This window comes from Perna viridis, chromosome 7 (assembly GCF_037379345.1).
Source record: "Perna viridis isolate PV_CMFRI_1.1 ecotype Kerala chromosome 7, ASM3737934v1, whole genome shotgun sequence".
NCBI classification, from domain to species: Eukaryota; Metazoa; Mollusca; class Bivalvia; order Mytilida; family Mytilidae; genus Perna; species Perna viridis.
This window is the reverse complement of record NC_142451.1, coordinates 43,423,206-43,444,124: the sequence shown is the minus strand read 5'-3', so window position 1 is coordinate 43,444,124 and position 20,919 is coordinate 43,423,206. Positions and strand designations below refer to the sequence as shown.

The 20,919-nt window shown below is 32.9% G+C and overlaps 1 protein-coding gene across 2 annotated transcripts in view; it reads right to left on the bottom strand.

Annotated features, from left to right (window-relative positions):
• LOC148612823 (uncharacterized) overlaps positions 1 to 20,919 on the bottom strand; it is a 75,014-nt gene that overhangs the window by 45,971 nt on the left and 8,124 nt on the right. For both annotated transcript variants that reach the window (XM_088594558.1, XM_088594556.1), the window contains exons 3-6: positions 16,046 to 16,182; positions 11,562 to 11,696; positions 9,556 to 9,754; positions 4,584 to 4,717 (exon numbers count right to left, since the gene is read on the bottom strand). In XM_088594558.1, the coding sequence (XP_088450684.1) occupies positions 4,584 to 4,717; positions 9,556 to 9,754; positions 11,562 to 11,696; positions 16,046 to 16,182 (605 nt within the window). The remainder of the gene's footprint in view (positions 1 to 4,583; positions 4,718 to 9,555; positions 9,755 to 11,561; positions 11,697 to 16,045; positions 16,183 to 20,919) is intronic.

Genomic DNA, 20,919 nt, shown 5'->3' with positions numbered 1-20,919 from the left:
TGTAATATACTACAAAAGTGTATGAATATTGTTTACATGTGTGAGTAATTTGCCTCCATGCTGTCAGTTAGCAGAAAAGGTAAAAATGTGGATTTTCAGTATTATTTATTCAAGTAAATTTTGTGAAGAATTTCTACTATCATCGTACCATTAGCATAATGATTTTGGAAGCCTTATTTTCCAAGCTTCATAACGGTATGCAACTTTAAGATGTCATTTGTCCTGGGAATTCACCATGAAACTTTGAAAACTACTTTTTTCACATGTAAAGTAGTGGAAACGTTAGAAGTGGTTAGTGAGACCTCGTAAGAGAAAAGTTGCCCAATTTTAGCAATAATGCATATAAAAAGATCTGTATTATTTTAATTGTTACTGCTTCTATGTAACTACTTAATAAAAGTGTCAATGAAATGGAAGATATTCAAATTCTCGTTCAATGTGGGGCAAAATTGACAAAGCATTGAATTTTTTTTTCATACATATGGGAAATTTTGTCTTTTTCATACCCTTCTTTTAACAGATTTATTTCATCAAAATGATTTAAGTTTCTTGCTGAAACAGGTCAACCAATCAAATAAAAACAAAAAAACTAGACAAAGTCACATTTGATTTTTTTTTGGGGTTTTATAATTTTATATTACAGTAGCCAAATTAAAATAGAAAAGCAGGAAACACTTGGGAGGGAAGAAGTTCTAAAAACCACAATTTTACTGCCATTTACTTTAGACTTCATAAAGCTTTTGTCGTTAATTTGCTGTTTTGACAAATCAACTATTATCTAAGGTTTCTTATTTCATTCAGATCTAATAAGAAAGCAATAATTTGTCTGAATACATCAAGCTCTGACAAAAGCATGTGGGAAAATATAGACGGTTTTAATTTTAGCTAGGCTCAAATCATGGCATGGAATGGGACAAATTCATAAAATTGTCAATAACACATTTATAAACAAGAGGCTCTCAGGAGCCTGAATCGCTCACCTGGTAATTTTTCACCATTCAAGGGCATTAACTCTTACATGGAGTCATCTGACAACTTTGATCCCTGGAGACTTTTTTAGGCCTTACAATAAGGATAATTTCAGCAACCGAAAGAATTTGGCTAAACCTAAAGGTTTTAGAGATAAAATATGTGAAAAACTATTGTCTGACCCGTTCTATTTTTAGTAAAAATTGTTGAAAAAGGGCAGTAACTCTAACATGGCTTAACAGATTAAAATCAAAATTTGACCAGAGATAGATCTCATCGTGCTGAACACTTTTACCCTGTCAGAATTTAGTTAAACCTAATGTTTTAGGAGATATATGTGAAAAACTACTGTCTGACCCCTATGTTCTATTTTTAGTAATGGCGGCCATGTTTTTCAACGAATCAAAAATCCCCACACCAGTTCTATGCAGGATACCCCAAAAAACATTCACATCAAGTTTAGTTTCAATTGGTTAAGTAGTGTCAGAGGAGAAGATTTTTGAAAGAAATAACATTAAAAATGGCAAAAATCATTGAAAAAGGACAATAACTCCTACATGGCTTAATGGATAAAAAAACGGACTTTAACCAGAGATAGACCTCATCATGCTAAACATTTTAACCTATGTCAGAATTTAGCTAAACCTAATGGTTAAGGAGATATATGTGAAAAACTACTGTCTGACCCCCTATGTTCTATTTATAGTAACGGCAGCCATGTTTTTTGACAAATCAAAAAACCCCACATCAGTTCTATGCAGGATACCCCAAGGAACATTTATACCAAGTCTGGTTTCAACTGGTCAAGGAGTTTCAGAGGAGAAGAGTTTTGTATAATTGTTAACGACGACGACAACAGATGCCAAGTAATGGCAATAGCTCACATGGCCTTTGGTCAGGCGAGCTAAAAATAAGGTTGCATTAAGTTATCCTACAGGCTTGACCTTAAAAAATCAGCAAGGCATGTGAGTTGCAAAGAGCATGAACTACTCATCTTACTGAAACACTTTGACCTACATTTTTCAGTACTTTTCACCGTCACATCCACTTTTCTGTGAGTATTTTTATAGTTCTATATTTTGGACATTATTAATTTTTTGTTCTTTTTGTGATCCTCAAGTTTATTTTTGTACATGAATACCTTCAGTAAATCTACTTCCTTGTTTCCTATATTTAAAAAAAAACTATCTGCTTAATGAATCTGGAATGACATTAAAGATTTTTTTTTTATGGTGGTGGTGGTGGGGGGGGGGAGTCATTTAAGGTATCCTTATACTTTGGAAAGACTGAGTAAATAAACTTGCAATAAATACTAACACTTCCTAAAATGTTCTTTAAATGCTATTTTGCATTTCTACTGTCTAAAAGAGAATATCAATTTATGAAATCTACATAAGACCAATGAAAAACATCAAAAGGCTTCACACCTGGTCAATTATTATGCTACACCTGTAAAGGAAAACCCCAAACATGTATATGGAACCATAAGCTTAAGAATTTCTCAGAAAACTTAGCAAGACCAACACCATGTTAAATGAACCATTATGTATTAATGGATCAGCTCTTCACATTAATATGATTTCTATGACAACACATGATTCAATTCAAGTTCATTTCAAGAACAGTCTTTTGTGTGACAGAGAGAAATTCAGGTTGAATACAGTTCAGGAGCGTGACGGGACAGGGAAATGAAACCGCATCTTCGTTTGATCACCTTGCTCTAATGTGTAATAAAAGGAAGGTTTTTCTTGTAATGACAATTTTTCTGCTTTAATAGCAAATGGGAAATGAATTTTCATCACAGCAAAAGTAATTAAATAAAAGTACATGCCTTGACAATTTGACAAAAAAAAAGGGTAACAATTGTTGAGGTATTTGTATAGATCAGGTGTATGACCACATTTACACTGAAAACCAAAATTTTCTTAAGAAATCTTTATAATAATAATCTATAGATGACAAAAAGAGAAATAAACATTGTAACCTATAAATGTCACATTTAATGAGTAACTGGTTTATGGGGCATCAACTTGTTTTTTTTTGTTTTGGTTTTATAAATACATGTATGTTGATTTTCTATTGACAAGTTCCTAAATAATGAATAAAAAAAAACAATATAAATTTTAACATCAAAACATATCTGAAATATAGTATGACATGTAGGAGGACAGACAGACACCAAAGAACAATATAAAGATGGTGCCACCAGGAAATAAAATGTTACAAAATGAAGAGTTAAGCAGCTTCTGAAGAAGGAATATCATATGATTTGCTGTGTGGTCACACAAAATACTTCATAACAAAAATTTGTATTGTTTCAAGTAGATTTAAGTACACGAATAAAGCTTCCCTAGCAAATAAAGCGGAGAAAGTAGAGATAATGAACAAGAACATGTAACGATGTGTTACAAACAATTGTTACCGGTAAGTAGTACATCACACTACTTCATACTGACGACGCAACTGGTGATGACACTCTAAATTGCGGCTCTTGTTTGACAAATTTCTACAGGGTGTAAACTCCTTAACATATTTATTGAGTTTCTCACGATTTTCCAGTGCAAAGCTGTCCTCCTTAGCTTGTTTGTGTTGGTGAATAAAATCCACAAATTATTTACATTTTGATTATTAAAGGGAGAACATTACAGAACACATAAAAGAAAGACCCATTTCAATAATTATTTATATACAGAGTGTCAAAAATCTGACTTTGAAAAGAATGAAAACTACAGTATTATAAATCATATATGTTTAGTAATTTCGATCAAATACGTAATAAAAAGAACCACCAATGAATAAAGATCAGTGATAGGAATTCTCTCTATTGTCTGAAGCAAATAATACCAAATCATTTCATCGCCATTTGACATTCATTGAAAGCCCCCTTGTGCAGTTAAGAATAACAAATTTAAGGTGAAATAATTCTATCTTTTGAATGCCCCTTTGTAAGTCAAGGAACAATAAAACACAAATGGCCCCTATTATGCCATATTAATTGTAAATGATTTGTACAAATAAAGGGGGGTTCAATAACAGGTAGATGTATAAATAGAAGGCTTTGTTATACCTTCCTATTGATAAAGGTGCACATTTTTCTCAACATTGGCACAAGAAACTTAAATGTTATGGTTAAAACAATATTATCCTATCAGGGAATAAATCTGATGCAATTTGACTTAATTTCATGTTTGGGAAAGAAACACATTATTCAAATATTTTGTGTTAAAAATAAGTCATTTTTACAAACAATTTAAAGCACTGTTATTACCTTATCAGTTGTTCAAACGACATTGCCATCAGGTCACAACTTCACAAAAGCTCAGTTTAAAAGGATTCATATTACCAGTATTGTTATAATTTGTATTTCCACAACGTAAAAATGATAAATAACAAAATTTTATTCTATACTAATTCAGAAAACATTATAGACACAAATTCAAATGAACTTTTCCAGAAGAAGACATTTCTTACATATAATATTTTGAGTGAGGTAAAAATTTACAACAAACCCTATTATGAAGCAAACTACAAATAATAAGTTATCTGATATAAAATTGCAAAATTTGGGGGGAATGTAGAAAAACAGATACTAAAAAAAAGGGAGATAATCTTACCTGTTTTACAGAGACACTGATAAGTTGTTGTCCCTGACGTTACACAAGTACCTCCATTTAAACAAGGGGAAGGAGAGCATGGAACATAAAGCTGTTCACAGTTCTGTCCAGTGTACTTTAAGTCACAATGGCATCTGGAAATATACAAAATTTCAGGTGTATAGGTATTTGATAATCTGCATACAAAAGTACATTTTTATGACGCTGATGGAAAGCTTAACATTTTTCTATTTTAAATAAACAGCTGACATACCCATACATATGTCATACATACATATATATGACAAACCTCAACCCCACTTCTACTCCCACTTCACAGTATTCAAAGTCTCCTTACATTAGAACAGAAGAAAGGAAAACAGTTAAACACAAAACAAAAACAAAAAACATAACTGCCTTCACAAAAAATCCATTGTTCCCAAAAAGTCATCAAAATCCCTCAAAGCATTTTCTTAAAATATTGTAAAAACATGTGACAGCGACTTACCATAATGTCTACCTGAACATGGAAATATTAAAAAGTTTGGCCAAAAAGACGCAGAGACAATAGACTAAAAAATAACTACATGTTAAATCCAAACCTATATTCTTGGGACATACACACAACTTTAGATCTTTATATAATACTAGGCACCCATGTAATTTACAGGGGCATTCAATCAGAAGTCTTTGCCATATAAATTTCTGACAACAACCCTGAGCTCAAAAATTTTAATGATCTCATATAGAAATCATTGACATGTTAGCCAAATTCTGCAAGCCCACAAGCATTTTTACCAGCCATGGCTATCAGGCTGGTGTCAATTTCAAAGACTGGCATTGAGGTATGCCTGACCATTCAAATATCATGGCAGAACATTTGAAAGTGCAAAGGACCTTTTATTCCTACAAATGGCTGCATTCAGTTACAGTACAGAAAGAGACATACCATGAATAATCACCATGGTTGTGGTAATTGCTGAAAATTTTGAATATGAATAACTTTTGTATTTCTAAAGATACATTTAAACTTTTCTGTATTCAAATCAATATGCCCTACCACTCTCAATGTTGAAAAAAAGTATAAAGTTATCTCTAATAGTAAAAAAGTAATTAAATGTCCACTCTGTAAGTGGTTACCACTATCACAGTGATTAGTCATGGTATGCCTCTTTCTGTACTGTACCTGTTAATAAACTTTCTGTCTACACATTACAATTTCCTAGGAATCACCCTAAATACATGTACTTGTACTTCATAGCTATATCTATTTGTTTTTTTTCAGCTTGTATAAATTTATTGTCAACAAATACTATACCATTTCATAATTTGTATTACGTTAGTCACAAAAATCAGATCAGAAAAAAAAAAACAAACAACAATAATAACAAAACCTATTAATAGTAGTATTTAAAAAAAATATAAAAAAAAAAATCTAATTTTAAATGCACCAGAAGAACTTGGTATAGTATTGTGTCCTTGTGAAGGCCAACAAGGAACTTTTTCACCAGTTGTTCTTTCAAGTTGGAAGGAAGATCCTCTCAATTGTTTCCTGAGGCACCATATTTGCTCTTCCTGAATTTGTAATTGATGAATTGTGTTTACACATTCATTATTAAGCTTTAACTTACAGAAAACCTATATATAATGGAAAAAAAATAACATGTACTCAAAATATTTTTTTTGCGAAAATGTTGTTCTGTACAATATGAGCACAGGAAACAGAATCTATTTTAAGTCTAAGGACCAGCCCTATATTAACCTAATTTAGAAAAAAAACAGTCAAGTGATACTAAATAAAGTATAATTGAAATAATTTCATACAAATGTAAATTAATCCATTATTTTTTCACTTAAAATGAACTCTGAACTTTTAAAGATTTCATATGTTGGTACAGAAGATAACCGGTAATTCCACTTCAAACTTCAAATGAAACTTGAAGAGTCAGATGTCCAATGACCTAACAACAAAGTAGATAATTGTCCCATTTCTAGGGCAGTATCATCACTGTATATTGTCCTGGGTGTGTGAGAAAATACAACTATGCTAGAAATTCACCATTGAAAGGTGGACAATTGTACTATAAAGAATAGTCTATTCACTATTCAGATGGAATATATACTACCACTGGTACTACCTTGTCCATAACATTTGTAATTTTGCACAAAAAAAAACCCCCAAAAATTGTACCTACACTGTATCAAATGAATACTAAGATGGTACTTTAATTCATGTTTCTTTATGTTCAGATTCTATGTTAGTTCATTGTTCACAAATGATAATAAAAATGCTACATTTCATTGGGAATTTTTATACTTGGTATGACAAAATCACAAAAACTAAAACTCATGGAACTCACAAAAAAATGAGTTCATTCATGGATAATTCATACATACATTATCTTAGTCTAATCACAGAATTAAAAAATCGTGCGAATTCTTACATTTCTTTCTTTGGCACTAATTGAACTGCTCATAGAATCCTACCATGTTTGACTCTATTGAACCAGATGAAGCAGGTTTTATATAGGTAGATTGTTTAAAAGAAAAATGACGAAGCAATAAACGAGGACACAAGTATTCATATGGTTGTACTGCAAACCAAAATGAGGTGATGAGGCCAATTAAAATAGATAGATTTTCATCCCCTCGAAAATACTCTAGCCCCAATTTTTTCTATGTGTCTAAGGCCTGGCGTGGAACCGCTTTTAGAGTGTTTATTACACTTCCTTGTAACAAAAATGGTGTTTGCTTTACTCTGTGTTGTTGCAATACTAAATATGGAGAAAAGAAGATGGTATGTGATCATAAAAAAAACATATAATGTTTAATGTCAATATTTACCGAGGAGGTCTCTCTATATATGTTTCCAGTATTTGATAGATTAAAATGACAATTGTAATTCTAGACAAGTTACAGGATGAAAAAGAAAATAAAAAATAAAATCTTCCCATCTTCCCTGCTCTTTTTGTGGACCCATGGATGAAATTCAAGCTATCAAATTTAGTTGCCCTAACACTGCAACCAAGCAATGAGACCTTAGTCACATGAACCTAACTTTTCCAACATCATAATAACTAATACATACTTTTAAGTAAAGGGAGAGGTTGCATAAAAAAAATAACTATAATATCAATATAATATCAATCTTTGATAACTTTATTTCTGCATTGAAGCATTTAGTCAATTAATTTCCGTAGTTTCCCTGGAACATTATGTCATAAATCCAGCAGCAAAGATTACACTAAGATCAGCAATGAAGCATTTCATCATTTTCAAGGTGACATATAGAACAAATAAGGAGAAAAGAAAGTTTCCCACAAATCAGAACACTTTATCATCATCCAAGCATTTGATCTAGGATCAATTTCTGAAAGTTGAAGATTTCACCAAGATTTCATCAATATCTTTCGATCTCCACTTTCACCCATTGTTTCCCTGTGCCTTAACACCCCCACTCACTGAACAGTTCCTTATTGTCAGCTGATTACAATCTACATGGTAAAAAGAACATTACAAGACAGAAAGTCAAGACTTAACTGATTGTTTTACCTGGATCAGGTATTAAAGTTACCCAACTGTGGTCAATCTACATTAATCATCCATTAGTTAAATGAGGGTCTAAAGGGGAGGTAATCATTGGATGACAAACAAGTTCAAATATTTATAATGTGGCAGTGCTTGGAAGAAAAAAATTTTCTCAATTAACAATTAGGTTTTTCAACTTATATACATTTCATAAATTGCTTAAAATGTTGTTTATTTCATTTATCCTTTTGCCTTAGAAGTAAATTACATTTTGAATTGAAAAAGTCAGGCAATTTATTTAGAAAAAAGTGATTTAAAGAAAAATACAGTTAATTCACTGGTAAGATTGACTTAAAGCAATGTTACACATCTCTAAAATACAGATAATGTTTAGAAACTATTCTTTTCAAATTCTCAAATCCCCCCCCTACAAAAAAACAAACAAAAAACAAAAAAAACAAAAAAAAACCAAAATTGTAGCAAATTTTGACTTAAATATATATTTACATGTGATGTACTCAAATGAATGCGACATTACTGTAAATAAAGTTATTTTGACACCTATACAGGTACTGCAAAAATATCTTGAACTTAAACCATGGCTGCCAGAATTAGAAACCTATTCATCATGTGAATATTTTTGACCAAGAAGCAGAACATGTACCCCCAAGGCTGAAAAAGATGTCTTATTTAATTACGTTACAATATACTTTGTCCAGAAAAACACCAAAGTCCCATTAATAATTTATTATATAACAATTACATCTCTAATAGGACATAAATTATTTGAATGTGCATGGTGATTAGTTCAATAACACCATTGAACATAAGGTCATGAATTCATACTATTTTACCATATTTTTTATAGCAGTGAAGTGGTATGAAAAACAAAGTATTTCACCTTAAAAAAAAATAGATATATACTTCCTAATGAAATTAATGATAAGGATAATATGTCAAGTTGATAAATTTTCATTAATTTAAAGTCTTTGAAAATCTAGCAATTTAGTAAAAATATGGTTTCCCCTCCCCCTGATTCTTTGATTGACGTGCTAAATTTTCAAACTCAACTTTATAATCAACAAAACAGAAGAACTATGCTTTTTTTTTTTTTTTTTTTATATTATTTTTCTCATTTTTATTAGGCAAAACAAAATTTTTGCCATTTTGGCTCAAGCACTGCTTGAGTCTATATTGTTTCCCCATTGGTTCAGTGTCAAATATTTTAGAAAAAATAACATAACCTACCTACCTACCCTATATTTTTCTTGCTGGTAGCTGGAAACATGGCTTATTTGTTTGCCTAATGCAGACCTTGTAACTGTTATTGTATGAAATCAAAGATTTCAGGAAACTCAGTAAGCTTTTCTAGACATAAAAGCCATTTCCACCTCAAAGTTTTTTTATCTGTCATTTATTTTTTCACGAGGATCAAAATACCATATGACACCTGACATATACTTACATATATGATCCCATTCTGTTGTCACAACAACCCCCATTTAAGCAGGGATTATTCTGGCACTCGTCAACATCAGTCATACACATTGGTCCAGTATAGCCTGATACACAGTTACATCTATAGCCATCTTCAAGGGAGATACAGGAACCCTGGTTACGACATGGATTGTTCTCACAATAGTCTATATATTCACAGTTACGACCTACAAGAAAAATTTCCCTTGTGAATAAACAAAAAAAAAAGTGTCATGAAGTCATTCCATAAAACATTACTTACATGTGTTCACAATTATCAAGTAATTACTGGTAGAAATATGGCCTCATGGATTAATACTGAAAATGGTCCATTTCAAGGGCAAAATGAAACAGCTTCACCATAATGAAAAAATATGAGACAGACTGACAATTCCCTGCATGAGATTTGACTAAGACTTTGTAAGAGAGAAATGAAACCTGTCTACTATGATATATTAGTAAAGAAATTTTATTCATTGGGTACCAATTTACATGGTTTTCGTGGTTCAATCAAACAAAGAATTCAAAATTCATACAAAATGATAACCATTTAAAACTCTAATGAAGTCCACAAATTAAAAAATCCATGAATCTATTAAGTTTTGACAAACCATGAAAAGTTGAGTGATACCCTGGTACACAAGTACTTACACCAAAGGTGGATCTAGGTTTCAGTGGGGGAAAACCATGAAAATTTGAGTTACACCAAGGGGGGATCCTTCAGCGGGGAAGAACCATGAAAAGTTGAGTGATACCAAGGAACACATGTAGTTACACCAAGGGGGGGATCCTTCAGTGGGAGGAGAACCATGAAAAACTGAGCTATACCCAGGAACACATGTACTTACACCAAGGGTGGATCCTTCAGTTGGGGAAGACCATGAAAAGTCGAGTGATACCCATGAGCACATGTACTTTCACAAAGGGGGATCCAGGATTTCAGTTGGGTGTGAGAGAACAAAGGAAACAAAAGTCCAAGAGATGCAAAGTAAGATCATTTGTGGGGGTAGAATTTGTAAAAAATCAAGTTCTCAAGTAGGGCTTATGCCCTTATGAATCAATGCCTGTTCACATGACTCCAGCATTCAGTATTACTGGCATTCTTAAAATGATCATCCTACTGTTGATGCTTCAGTATTTTTTTTGCAGATATTTACAAACTAGCGAATCTATGATGCTATACGGTACTGGTAGGAAAAGCAAGATAACAATTCGATCATTTGAAAGCATTCGGTTCAACGTCATCAAAATGACTTGTACAATTGTCCTTGTTTTTATTTTTTGGGGGATTTATTGAAACCTTCCTCCATTTAAGTTGAAAATAATCAACTTTGAGGTTAACTATTTGTGTTAACTGCAGAATGGCAAATTTTATTTAATTGCAATCTATTCTTAAGGTATTGTTGTATGAAATAGTCTGATTAATCAAGCCAGGAGATAAAAAAAATATAGAAAGCCATTTAAACAGCTATGTAATAAATTTCAACAGATTTACTATCAGAGAATTCAATCTTTTCAAATACATTTCACCTGATCATTCAAGGACTTTTTTTTCTTTTTTTAATAATCAATCATCATGTTCTAATTCAACTACCTTTTTTTACGAATTACATAACATGATCCAGTTAATCGACATAGAAGATAAATAGGTATAAATTAACCCGTCTCCATTAGTTTAGGAAAACAACTATCTCTTCAAGAACAAAACATACACAGCATGTTATCATAGGGAAACTTCCGATAACCTTTTTAAATTAATCAGTCACAACATGAGATAGAGCTAAAAATCAAAAGTAGAAGATAAATCTAAAATAAATTTTTTGAGAAAAAAAATCAATGTCACTGCCTATGTGGCACATTTTAGGTCACAAAATTCAGACCAAAGGTAGATAACCCAAAACAATTAATGGCACTTTTTGCTATGAAATCAATAGATTGATTCCCCCGTTAAAGGTAATAACACAAACCAAAGAGAGATAACTCTAATTTAAATACCTGTAAAACCAGTGGGACAAAGGCATTTGTAGTTATTCAGGGAATTAGTGTTTAAACATGAGCCCTCATTTTGACATGGGTTGCGGTAACAAACACTTCTTGGGTCTATAATTTCACATAATGTTCCTGTATAACCTGAAAAAGAAAAGAAAACAGATCCATTTGGCGAAAGATCCTTTACATCACAATAGTCACATTGTTTATATCTTAAGTGACGTAATGTTAACAAGATTTGTTTACAAAATAAGAACAAACAATAAACATTGAAACAGATTTCATCATACTTCTCATATTTTCATATAAACAGCTGTATATTACTGCTCAAAACAGATAAAATAAATACATATTGATCCTCATTGCCTCAAATATTATTCAATAGGAAATGTACCTATGGAAATGTACAAGGAATGAGGTATATGTGCATTCTAAGACCAAAACAAAAAATGTGTATTTAATGTACCCTGCTGAAAAAAAATACAGTGGGCAGGTTGACCTTTTTTTTTTTACAATTTCCCTTACAGTGAGGTTCAGAGTAATCAGGGTTACATTCTTAGCTTTGATAGAACACTCATTGTTTTTTCAAATTATGACCATGGTGTCCATGAAATATATCCACTGAAATAGTCACTGAACTGGGCTATTAAACTCATCTTTTCCTTTCAATGGGTGCATTATGTTAAAGTTAGAGACAAGACAATTGACTGGGCCTGGAACCCAGACTCGGAGGTTGCCATGTTTGTTTTTATTGGTAAAAGACAAAACCAGATGAGGATGAAGCAAAATTTCTGAATTTTCATTTTCTGTCGATTTTTCAAATAAAACAGTTTAAAGATCAGCGTCGGAAAATAGGGTCGGTTGGGGTACTGTAAACACATACAGTCGAACTTCACTCGCTCGAACTCGGATGGCTCAAACATCCAGGATTTTTCAAACACAATTCAAAGTACCAAAATTTTTCTCCTATATAATCAATATAAATAACCTTGGATTTCTCGAACTTCGATTTCTCGAAAACTCTAACGGACTAGTCGGTCCATTCGGTAATAAATCTTCCAAGAATAACCCTCACTAACTCAAACTCGTCAGCCATTTTGTCAGCTTGGGTAATAAAAGGTGTGAAAAACTTAAACCCTATCATTAATCAGTGCCATTTTAGTTAATTACAGGTGATATTTAAGTCATTACTAATTAGGTAGTTTTGATCTTAACATAAAACTGATTGAAGTTCGAGAATGTTCCTAAGTTGGTATGATGAAACCATGAAAGAAAATCACATGAAAACAAATTATTGACCTATGAACCGGCACTCTGGACATTTTTAAAAGAAAACACAGCATTTTTAATGTCCACAAATCAACATAGTCTTCTGAAAGCGAAAGAAAAAGATCCACGAACTAACACAACTTCAGAGGAAGTAAGCAATTTCTAACGATAAAGTCGAACTCAGACCGGCAATGAAAGAAATCCGGAAATATACAAACTTCAATTTCTCGAACTCCCGATAACTTGAACACATTTCAATGGTCCCTTGGAGTTCGAGCTACCGAGGTTTGACTGTATATTTTTTGCCTAACCTTATGAGACAATTCTGTTACAGCAAGAAAAATAATCATCTTCATGGAATCTTCATGGAGTTGGTCTTCCTTCCATGAACTGCCTTAGGTACTTCACCGAACAGTTGACATGGAGATTAAGATTTTCTATCATACATTATTTCAAGTATGTTTTAGTTTTCTTAGATATTTTCACTGTGGACATATAAGTGTGAAAAAGAGTACCCAAAAAATTAATTATTAACACTATATAATCATAATCATTTCTTTGAGACCACCAGTGCTGATACCCACCAGAACTGATACACGTCAGACTGATACCTGCCAGAAGTGATACCCACCAGTACTGATATCCACCAGAACTGATACATGTCAGAACGGATACCTGCCAGAACTGATACATGTCAGAATGGATACCCGCCAGAACTGATACACGTCAAACTGTTACCCACCAGAACTGATACATGTCAGACTGATACCTGCCAGAAGTGATACCTGCCAGAACTGATACCCACCAGTACTGACATACACCAGAACTGATACACGTCAGACTGATACCCGCCAGAACTGATACCCACCAGAACTGATACACGTCAGACTGATACCCGCCAGAAGTGATACACGTCAGACTGATACCCGCCAGAAGTGATACCTGCCAGAACTGATACCCACCAGTACTGATACACGTCAGACTGATACCTGCCAGAACTGATACCCACCAGTACTGATACACGTCAGACTGATACCCGCCAGAAGTGATACCTGCCAGAACTGATACCCACCAGAAATGATATCCACCAGAAATGATACATGTCAGAACGGATACCTGCCAGAACTGATACATGTCAGAACGGATACCCGCCAGAACTGATACATGTCAGAACTGATACACGTCAAAACTGATACATGTCAGAACGGATACCTGCCAGAACTGATACCTGCCAGAACTGATACATGCCAGAACTGATACCTGCCAGTACTGATACCTGCCAGAACTGATATATGTCAGTACTGATACCCGCCAGAACTGATACCTGCCAGTACTGATACACGTCAGAACTGATACCTGCCAGTACTGATATCCGCCAGAATTGATATCCACCAGTACTAATATCCACCAGCAAGGGTCAGTCTTTTACATGCTCAGATTGAAAATAAACCTTAGAACAAACTTTTTTATGTAGTTATTTTAAGATAAATATTGGAAATTGTGTTATTTCATCACATAATCTGTCTTTTAGAAAATATCAGAATGAGTGAACAAGTTCATTTCGACCACATGTGGACATTCTAACATGTAAACAAAACATTGTACCTGATACCAGCCAGAACTGATACCCACCAGTACATCTCGACAGAATCCATGAAGATTAGCAACCACAAAATTAATACGTTTACAGTACCTATGGAACAGTGTCCTAGCTAGGGCAAAATGGAGGGTAGCTGCGCCCCGCCCTATCACGCTCGTGCCCCTCTGCCCCTATTGGGGGTACTTAGTGCCCATTTACAATTAACTGAATGGCCCTTTAAGATTTCCATTCTTGTTAATGAATTACCCCAAGCCAATTAAGAAGTGTCACCTTCATTAACTACATCCTGCATAATTAACCCTCAGGTAATTATCGTTGATCAATCAGCTGACCAGGGTTATCGGATAATGATTGACAAGCAGAAAGTGAATCCTGATTGGATCTATAACAATATTATGGACAGCCTATCATTGGTTAATAATTAATTTCTACTGCACAATTAATTTTACAAATATTTTCAAGTTAACAAGTCTAAATTTTGTAGAACTACCGGTATAAACAATTGCATGTTGCAATTTTTTTTATTCAAAATAACAGTTACCTCCCTTATAATTTCAATATTTTTTAAATTTCCTATATCTTCAACAGTAAAGGACATTTTCCATAAGTTGTAATTGCAATAGTTATAGGAAATAATATTCCTTCTACTTACTTAAAATTATGATATTTAGTTTAAGCATTATTGAATATCTATTACATTTCATGCAACATTTCACCTCGTAGTATGCCCTTATCACCACCATAAGTTAACATGCTGCCTCACTACAAGAGTATTGTTACTCTGGTTTCTCTTCATATCCACGAATACAAGAACATTAACAAATATAGTCCACACAACGACCTGATCATATTGTAACTGAAAAAGGGGAACTTAAGGCTTCAGTAATACATTTTCAGCTTATTCACCACTATACTTATGTGTTATACAAGATGTATCTGTTTTCTAAAAGCACTTGTTCATCTGACAAAGGTCTTTCAATACAATAAGGGTGTCATGCATATATTAATCATGCAGTCAAATTTACTCAGTTTGCAAATTATGATGCGGCCTTCATTTCCTAAAGTTGGCAGGTAAGCAATAAGAATACAAATTACTGATTCCCAGTTTTTAGTGGAGTCTGAGTTGCTCATTTACTTTTGTTACTTTGTATATGTGATTTTGGTTGCTTTGTGTTCTTTGTTGTTCTTGTCTGTTTTCCATGTCTGATCTTTGTCCCTGGATCACATTCTTTTGATTACCGCTATAACCTTGGTTCCCTTGATTACTCTTTAACATAACATACAAAATCAATGTCACTTTTTTTGTTGAAAAAAAAAAAAAAAAATGCTACGCGTTAAAGTGCCCTCTTCCCTGCACCCCTCTATTTTCAAATCCTATCTAGAACACTGTGGAATAAATAATAGGAAATTCAAGTTTCTTGACAGTTTACCAGACAACTACTTAAGTAAGTTCATTAAGTATTAACATTCAATCAAGGTGAGGCCAACTCTATTCTCTGAAGTTAACCATTTTATTTGCAGTAACCTAACATTTCAGTTCCTTTCAAGCTTACTTTACCCACCAATTCTATATTCTAAGTAGCATAGTCTACAGTTTCCCTGTTCTATGAAATGTACCTACCGATTGGACAATCACATCTAGCCTTAATTTGGTCTGTTTGTATTACTGTGCACGTTCCATTGTTTAGACACAGGTTAGCATCAGGTCCACAAGGATTATCAAACTGGCAGTATTCACCTATGTAACTAGTTGGACATCTGCAAATAAATAAATAAATAAAAATAGAAGTCTAAGTTGATCAGATTTGAATCAAAATCTGATATAAAAAATGCACAATTGGAATAAATGAAAATTCTGTGAAAGTTTTGTTTAATTCAATTCAGTGGTGTAGGAGGAGAAACGGATAAAAGAAGGATACCCCTTTGAGTAACGAAAGAAAGACAGAAAGGAATGAAGAATGGACAGATACCCCTATCTCCTTATACCTCCCACTTTGCAGCGGGGTATAACAGAAACATAATTTTATATTGTGGATCTCATTCAAACCAAGAACTCAGAATGAAAACTCACTTAAACACGTCATACACTGGTGTCCAATAGACTTTGGAAATGACCTTGAAAACCAACAAACTGAGTATATATACATGACCTCAAAGAAAAAAATGATGAAACAAAACAAAAAGTTATCACAGTCCAAATAATCAATGGTCCAAAATCTATAAATCATTCAAGATTAAGTCTAAAGGACAACTTGTAATATTAAAAACATAAATATACACATAAACATAAATGATATCCAAGGCCTGATAAAATTTGTCAACAAAAATGACTTAGTAAAGAAGTTTGATTAACAATGTAGACAGACAAGGGAGATCATCCTGAAGGAGTATACCTTGTATCAGTTAAAAAGGTTTTTACAGTTATTTGGTACTTGTCTCTATCAGAATCAGGCAGTGGGTAAAACAAGTTAATCAAAACCCAAATACTCTGACAGATTAACTTCATTATCTGTACCACCAGAACCTAAGATTCAAGGGCAGATAACCCTTTCTATTGAAAATTTAACCAATTTCTTCACAAAGGTATGGCATCCAATATTAGTCAGTTTTCTCTTCTTCTTATGATTATAGGTTGTTAGAGTCTGTCGTATTCAGTTATGATTGTGATCCATTAACAGCATTTATAATAACTCTATTACAATAAACTGTTAACATCACTCTGTTAAGAAGGAGCTTGATAAATATAACAGGAATAGGTATGAAAAGACAAAAACCCCACCAGGATGAAAATGTCAGCCCAAGGGCACCCATTGCTCTTCAATGAACAATGAGGAAATCCCCATAACACAAGGTAGGCTGCAGCTGGCTCCAAGACATCCCTATGCATAGGTGCATAGGTACATAAGAAGAGCTCCCCTATATACTCAAGTAAAATAAAAAAATAAACTAAAGGTGAAAAAGAAACATACAGAAGCCAGAAATTCCTCACTTGGGACAGGTGCAAAACATGCGGTGGGGTTAAAGTACTTAGAATACATGTATAAGAATAACTGTAATGTAAAAATTGAACTTCAATTTAAAGAGAACCCTATCTATATTATTACATGAAGCTGACAAACATGTACACTACTGCTAACCAAAAATTTCAATTTTTTTCTGTCCTTTACTGAAATGTTATTTGACTGCTAGAACAATGCTAATACAATACTTTGGTATAAAGACAGAAATTAATAACAGACAATTTTTGAAATGGTTACTCCATTTTGAAGAGTGGAGAAATTAAAATTTGTGTTGACAGTGGTGTAAGAACAATTGTTCTTTTTCTCATAAATAAAGAATGCTACATATGATACAGGTTGCTGTATACTACATTTTTTATAGATTAATAACAGTAATTATGTGGCCTAAAAAGAAATCACACAATTTGTTTGCTCGTCTTGAACAAAGACCTTAAGGTGGTAGACCTAGGGTAAGGGATATAACTCTTGAAATCAGTGATGTTTGTGTCATATTCAATTTCATCAAAGCATTTTATGCTTTCTTTGGAAACAGAATGAAATCAGTCCAAGTTACTTCGATGCTTACATGAGATTGATGTAAAATGTTGAATACAAACATTCCAATCATTTTTAAGATTTGTGTCCCTTACCCAAGATCTACCTCTTTAAAGCTGGGTCAAATGATGGAAATACTACCCTACATGTTCAATGTACCCTTGCCCTCGAAAATCAAAGACAAGTCAATATACACAGCTAATCATTTTAATGATAGCAGAAAATTGTTTGTGTTATACTATATAATACTTTTTCTGGTTCGCGTAACATGTCCTAAGGGATTACAAAAGAAAATGATTTTTGCAGGCTTGCACTCCTCTTTAACAACCAATACTGAAGATTTCAGCTATTTTGTAACTTCTGCAAACCATTATATGAAATAGAAGATAAAGCTATTATGGGGATGAGTGAAAATATGTTAACACTGACTGATAATTGATCCTAAATAAATAGGCCACTTTAACCATTTGTTTTCAACAGCAGTATCAAATCCCTGTAATTCAAACAATTCAAAGCTGGAGATGTTCTGAATCTATATAATAATTCTAATAAAACAATCAAATTCTCCAAAAACTTACTTAACCTCAGATCTTATTGGTTTTTGGAGGTTATTTTAACACTCACATGAGATAAAAATGAATGGTGATGGAGTTATTACTCAAACCAAATAAATCTTGAAACTCATCTAAACAAGGTACGTAGTATTTACAAAATGTATGGAGGGACAGACCTAGTGATTTCTTGTACCCCCTCTGTACAATTCTTGGAAGGGATTATATAAAAAAAAAAAAAAGACATTCCAAGAGAAAAAGTAACAGAAAACTTTTGTCTTCTTTCCATAAAATCATTCATACATGTACATGTATGTATATGACTATTGCATGCATGAATAACAATAGAAACTCTTCATGCATTGGTAAACATTCATTCTCTCCTTGAAAACAATATTTTGAAAAATCGCTAATACATGTATATCCAAACACTTATATTTACATGTATTTGCATTACACAAAAATCAACAATACAGTTAACTACAGTAACAAATAACACTGTAAACACTGAACAAGTGTGTAATAATCAGAGGTTCTATTTTATTGTGTATTAATGGGTCGCCCCCATCTAACTGTCATTATGCTAACCCTTCAGTTGTTTATGGCACCATAACTGCTGTATAAGTCAGTGGATAGTATGATGTACCTTGTATACACACTTACATTCAGGATCTATATAATCTACAACTTTTAGTCCCGACAATGACCCTTTAGATTGTAAGGGAGTATCATTGGACTTCAAGCTATAGTCACAGAGCTTGTTATGGTCTATATGATCTACAAGAATGATCCTTAACATTGTAAATGGGGCATCATTGGATTTCAGGCTTCAGTCTCAAGACACAAGTGTTCTCCACAGCCATTATAGAGCTGTGCTTTGAACTGATTACAAATTTATGCATGGTTCTATCAAAAATGAATTCAAGTTGGAATGCACTATGAACACTGTGCTACAAAATTGGAGAAAACTCTAAAGAGCCAATAAGCACTTGGCTATTTCAAATTTTCCGGTAAAATTATCAAAGCATTAAAATACACATAACCATAAAAAACTTAACTGCATTATTTATTTCAGGACAAAATAATTGGCAGATTATATATATGTCTGGAACATTCAGGTGTTAGATAATATATATAAAGATAAAGCCTTTCACATTTCCTCAATTTTATTTAATTATAATACATGTACATGCAATTTTATAAAAGACTCTTTGTGTAATAAGTTTGGACTAGAGGAACCCATGGTAAACAATTTTCAAAAATACATAAATTATCAAGAATAGATATGGTGAATTATTCAAAGAAACAACAACCACACCGTGATGAAAATTGTAAGCTCAAAGCCACCCTTGGGTCTTAAATGAATGAGGAAACCTTCACACCATAAGGCAGGCTGCAGCTGGCTCAAAAATAACATTATATTCAGGTACAACAAAATAGTTGCCTCTATATACTCCACCAACATAAAAGTAATATGAAAGTGAAAACAAAACAATACATACAGAGGCCAAAAATTCCTGACTTGGGACAGGCGCAAAAAAATGTGGCAGTGTTAAAGCTATTATATTAGTATTTTAACTACATTTCTTGCTTACGAAAGAAAGCTCAATAGCACAGCTCTAAGAAACTGGTTAATACTTCCTTTGATTTTAACAAGTCATTTCAAATAACAAGTTCATCCTACAACATCCTTTAAAACAAATGGAATTTAAAGAAATAGTTCAATTCTGCATCATCATTAATAACTGATGTAAAAAACTTCAAACATCATAATGCATAAAGATCTTAAAATCTATTTTAAATTGCTTCGTAACAAGATGCTCTACTAAAATGTTCAAAAAACTTCTAAAAACTAAGTTTTTGACAGTACAATTATTGTTTAAAATGATTAAAAGTGGAAATGAAAATCTCATCACAGCACATAAAGAGTGCATATAATGATTGAAGCAACTGTAAAAACCTATCTGTTAATAAACCTGAACAGGAGGGAAACTCTTCAATTTTATGAAACATTACAGAAGAATGATTCAATAGAAATGTGCATATCCAAAACAGAGTTATTTCAAAATGTATACCAAAAATATACAAGGCACTTACAATTACTGTAACCCCCCTTTTTATAATTAAGGCTCCAAGGTGAAAAATCATCTTCCTAGAATTAAGACCAAATAGTAGTAGACAGGGGTGGCAACTTACAACAGTACATGTGCATTTTCAAGGGCTTTGAAAAGTTCCTGGAGTAGCTGTACAAAAAGTACATGTTCATGGCAACCTCCAAATATACAATGTACTTCAAGCAAAATTTCGTGAAGTGGTCAGCAAAAATTCAGATGCAGCAATGAAAAAAAAAAAAAAAAAAGTATGTTTAAAATTTTATTATTTGGCTAGAC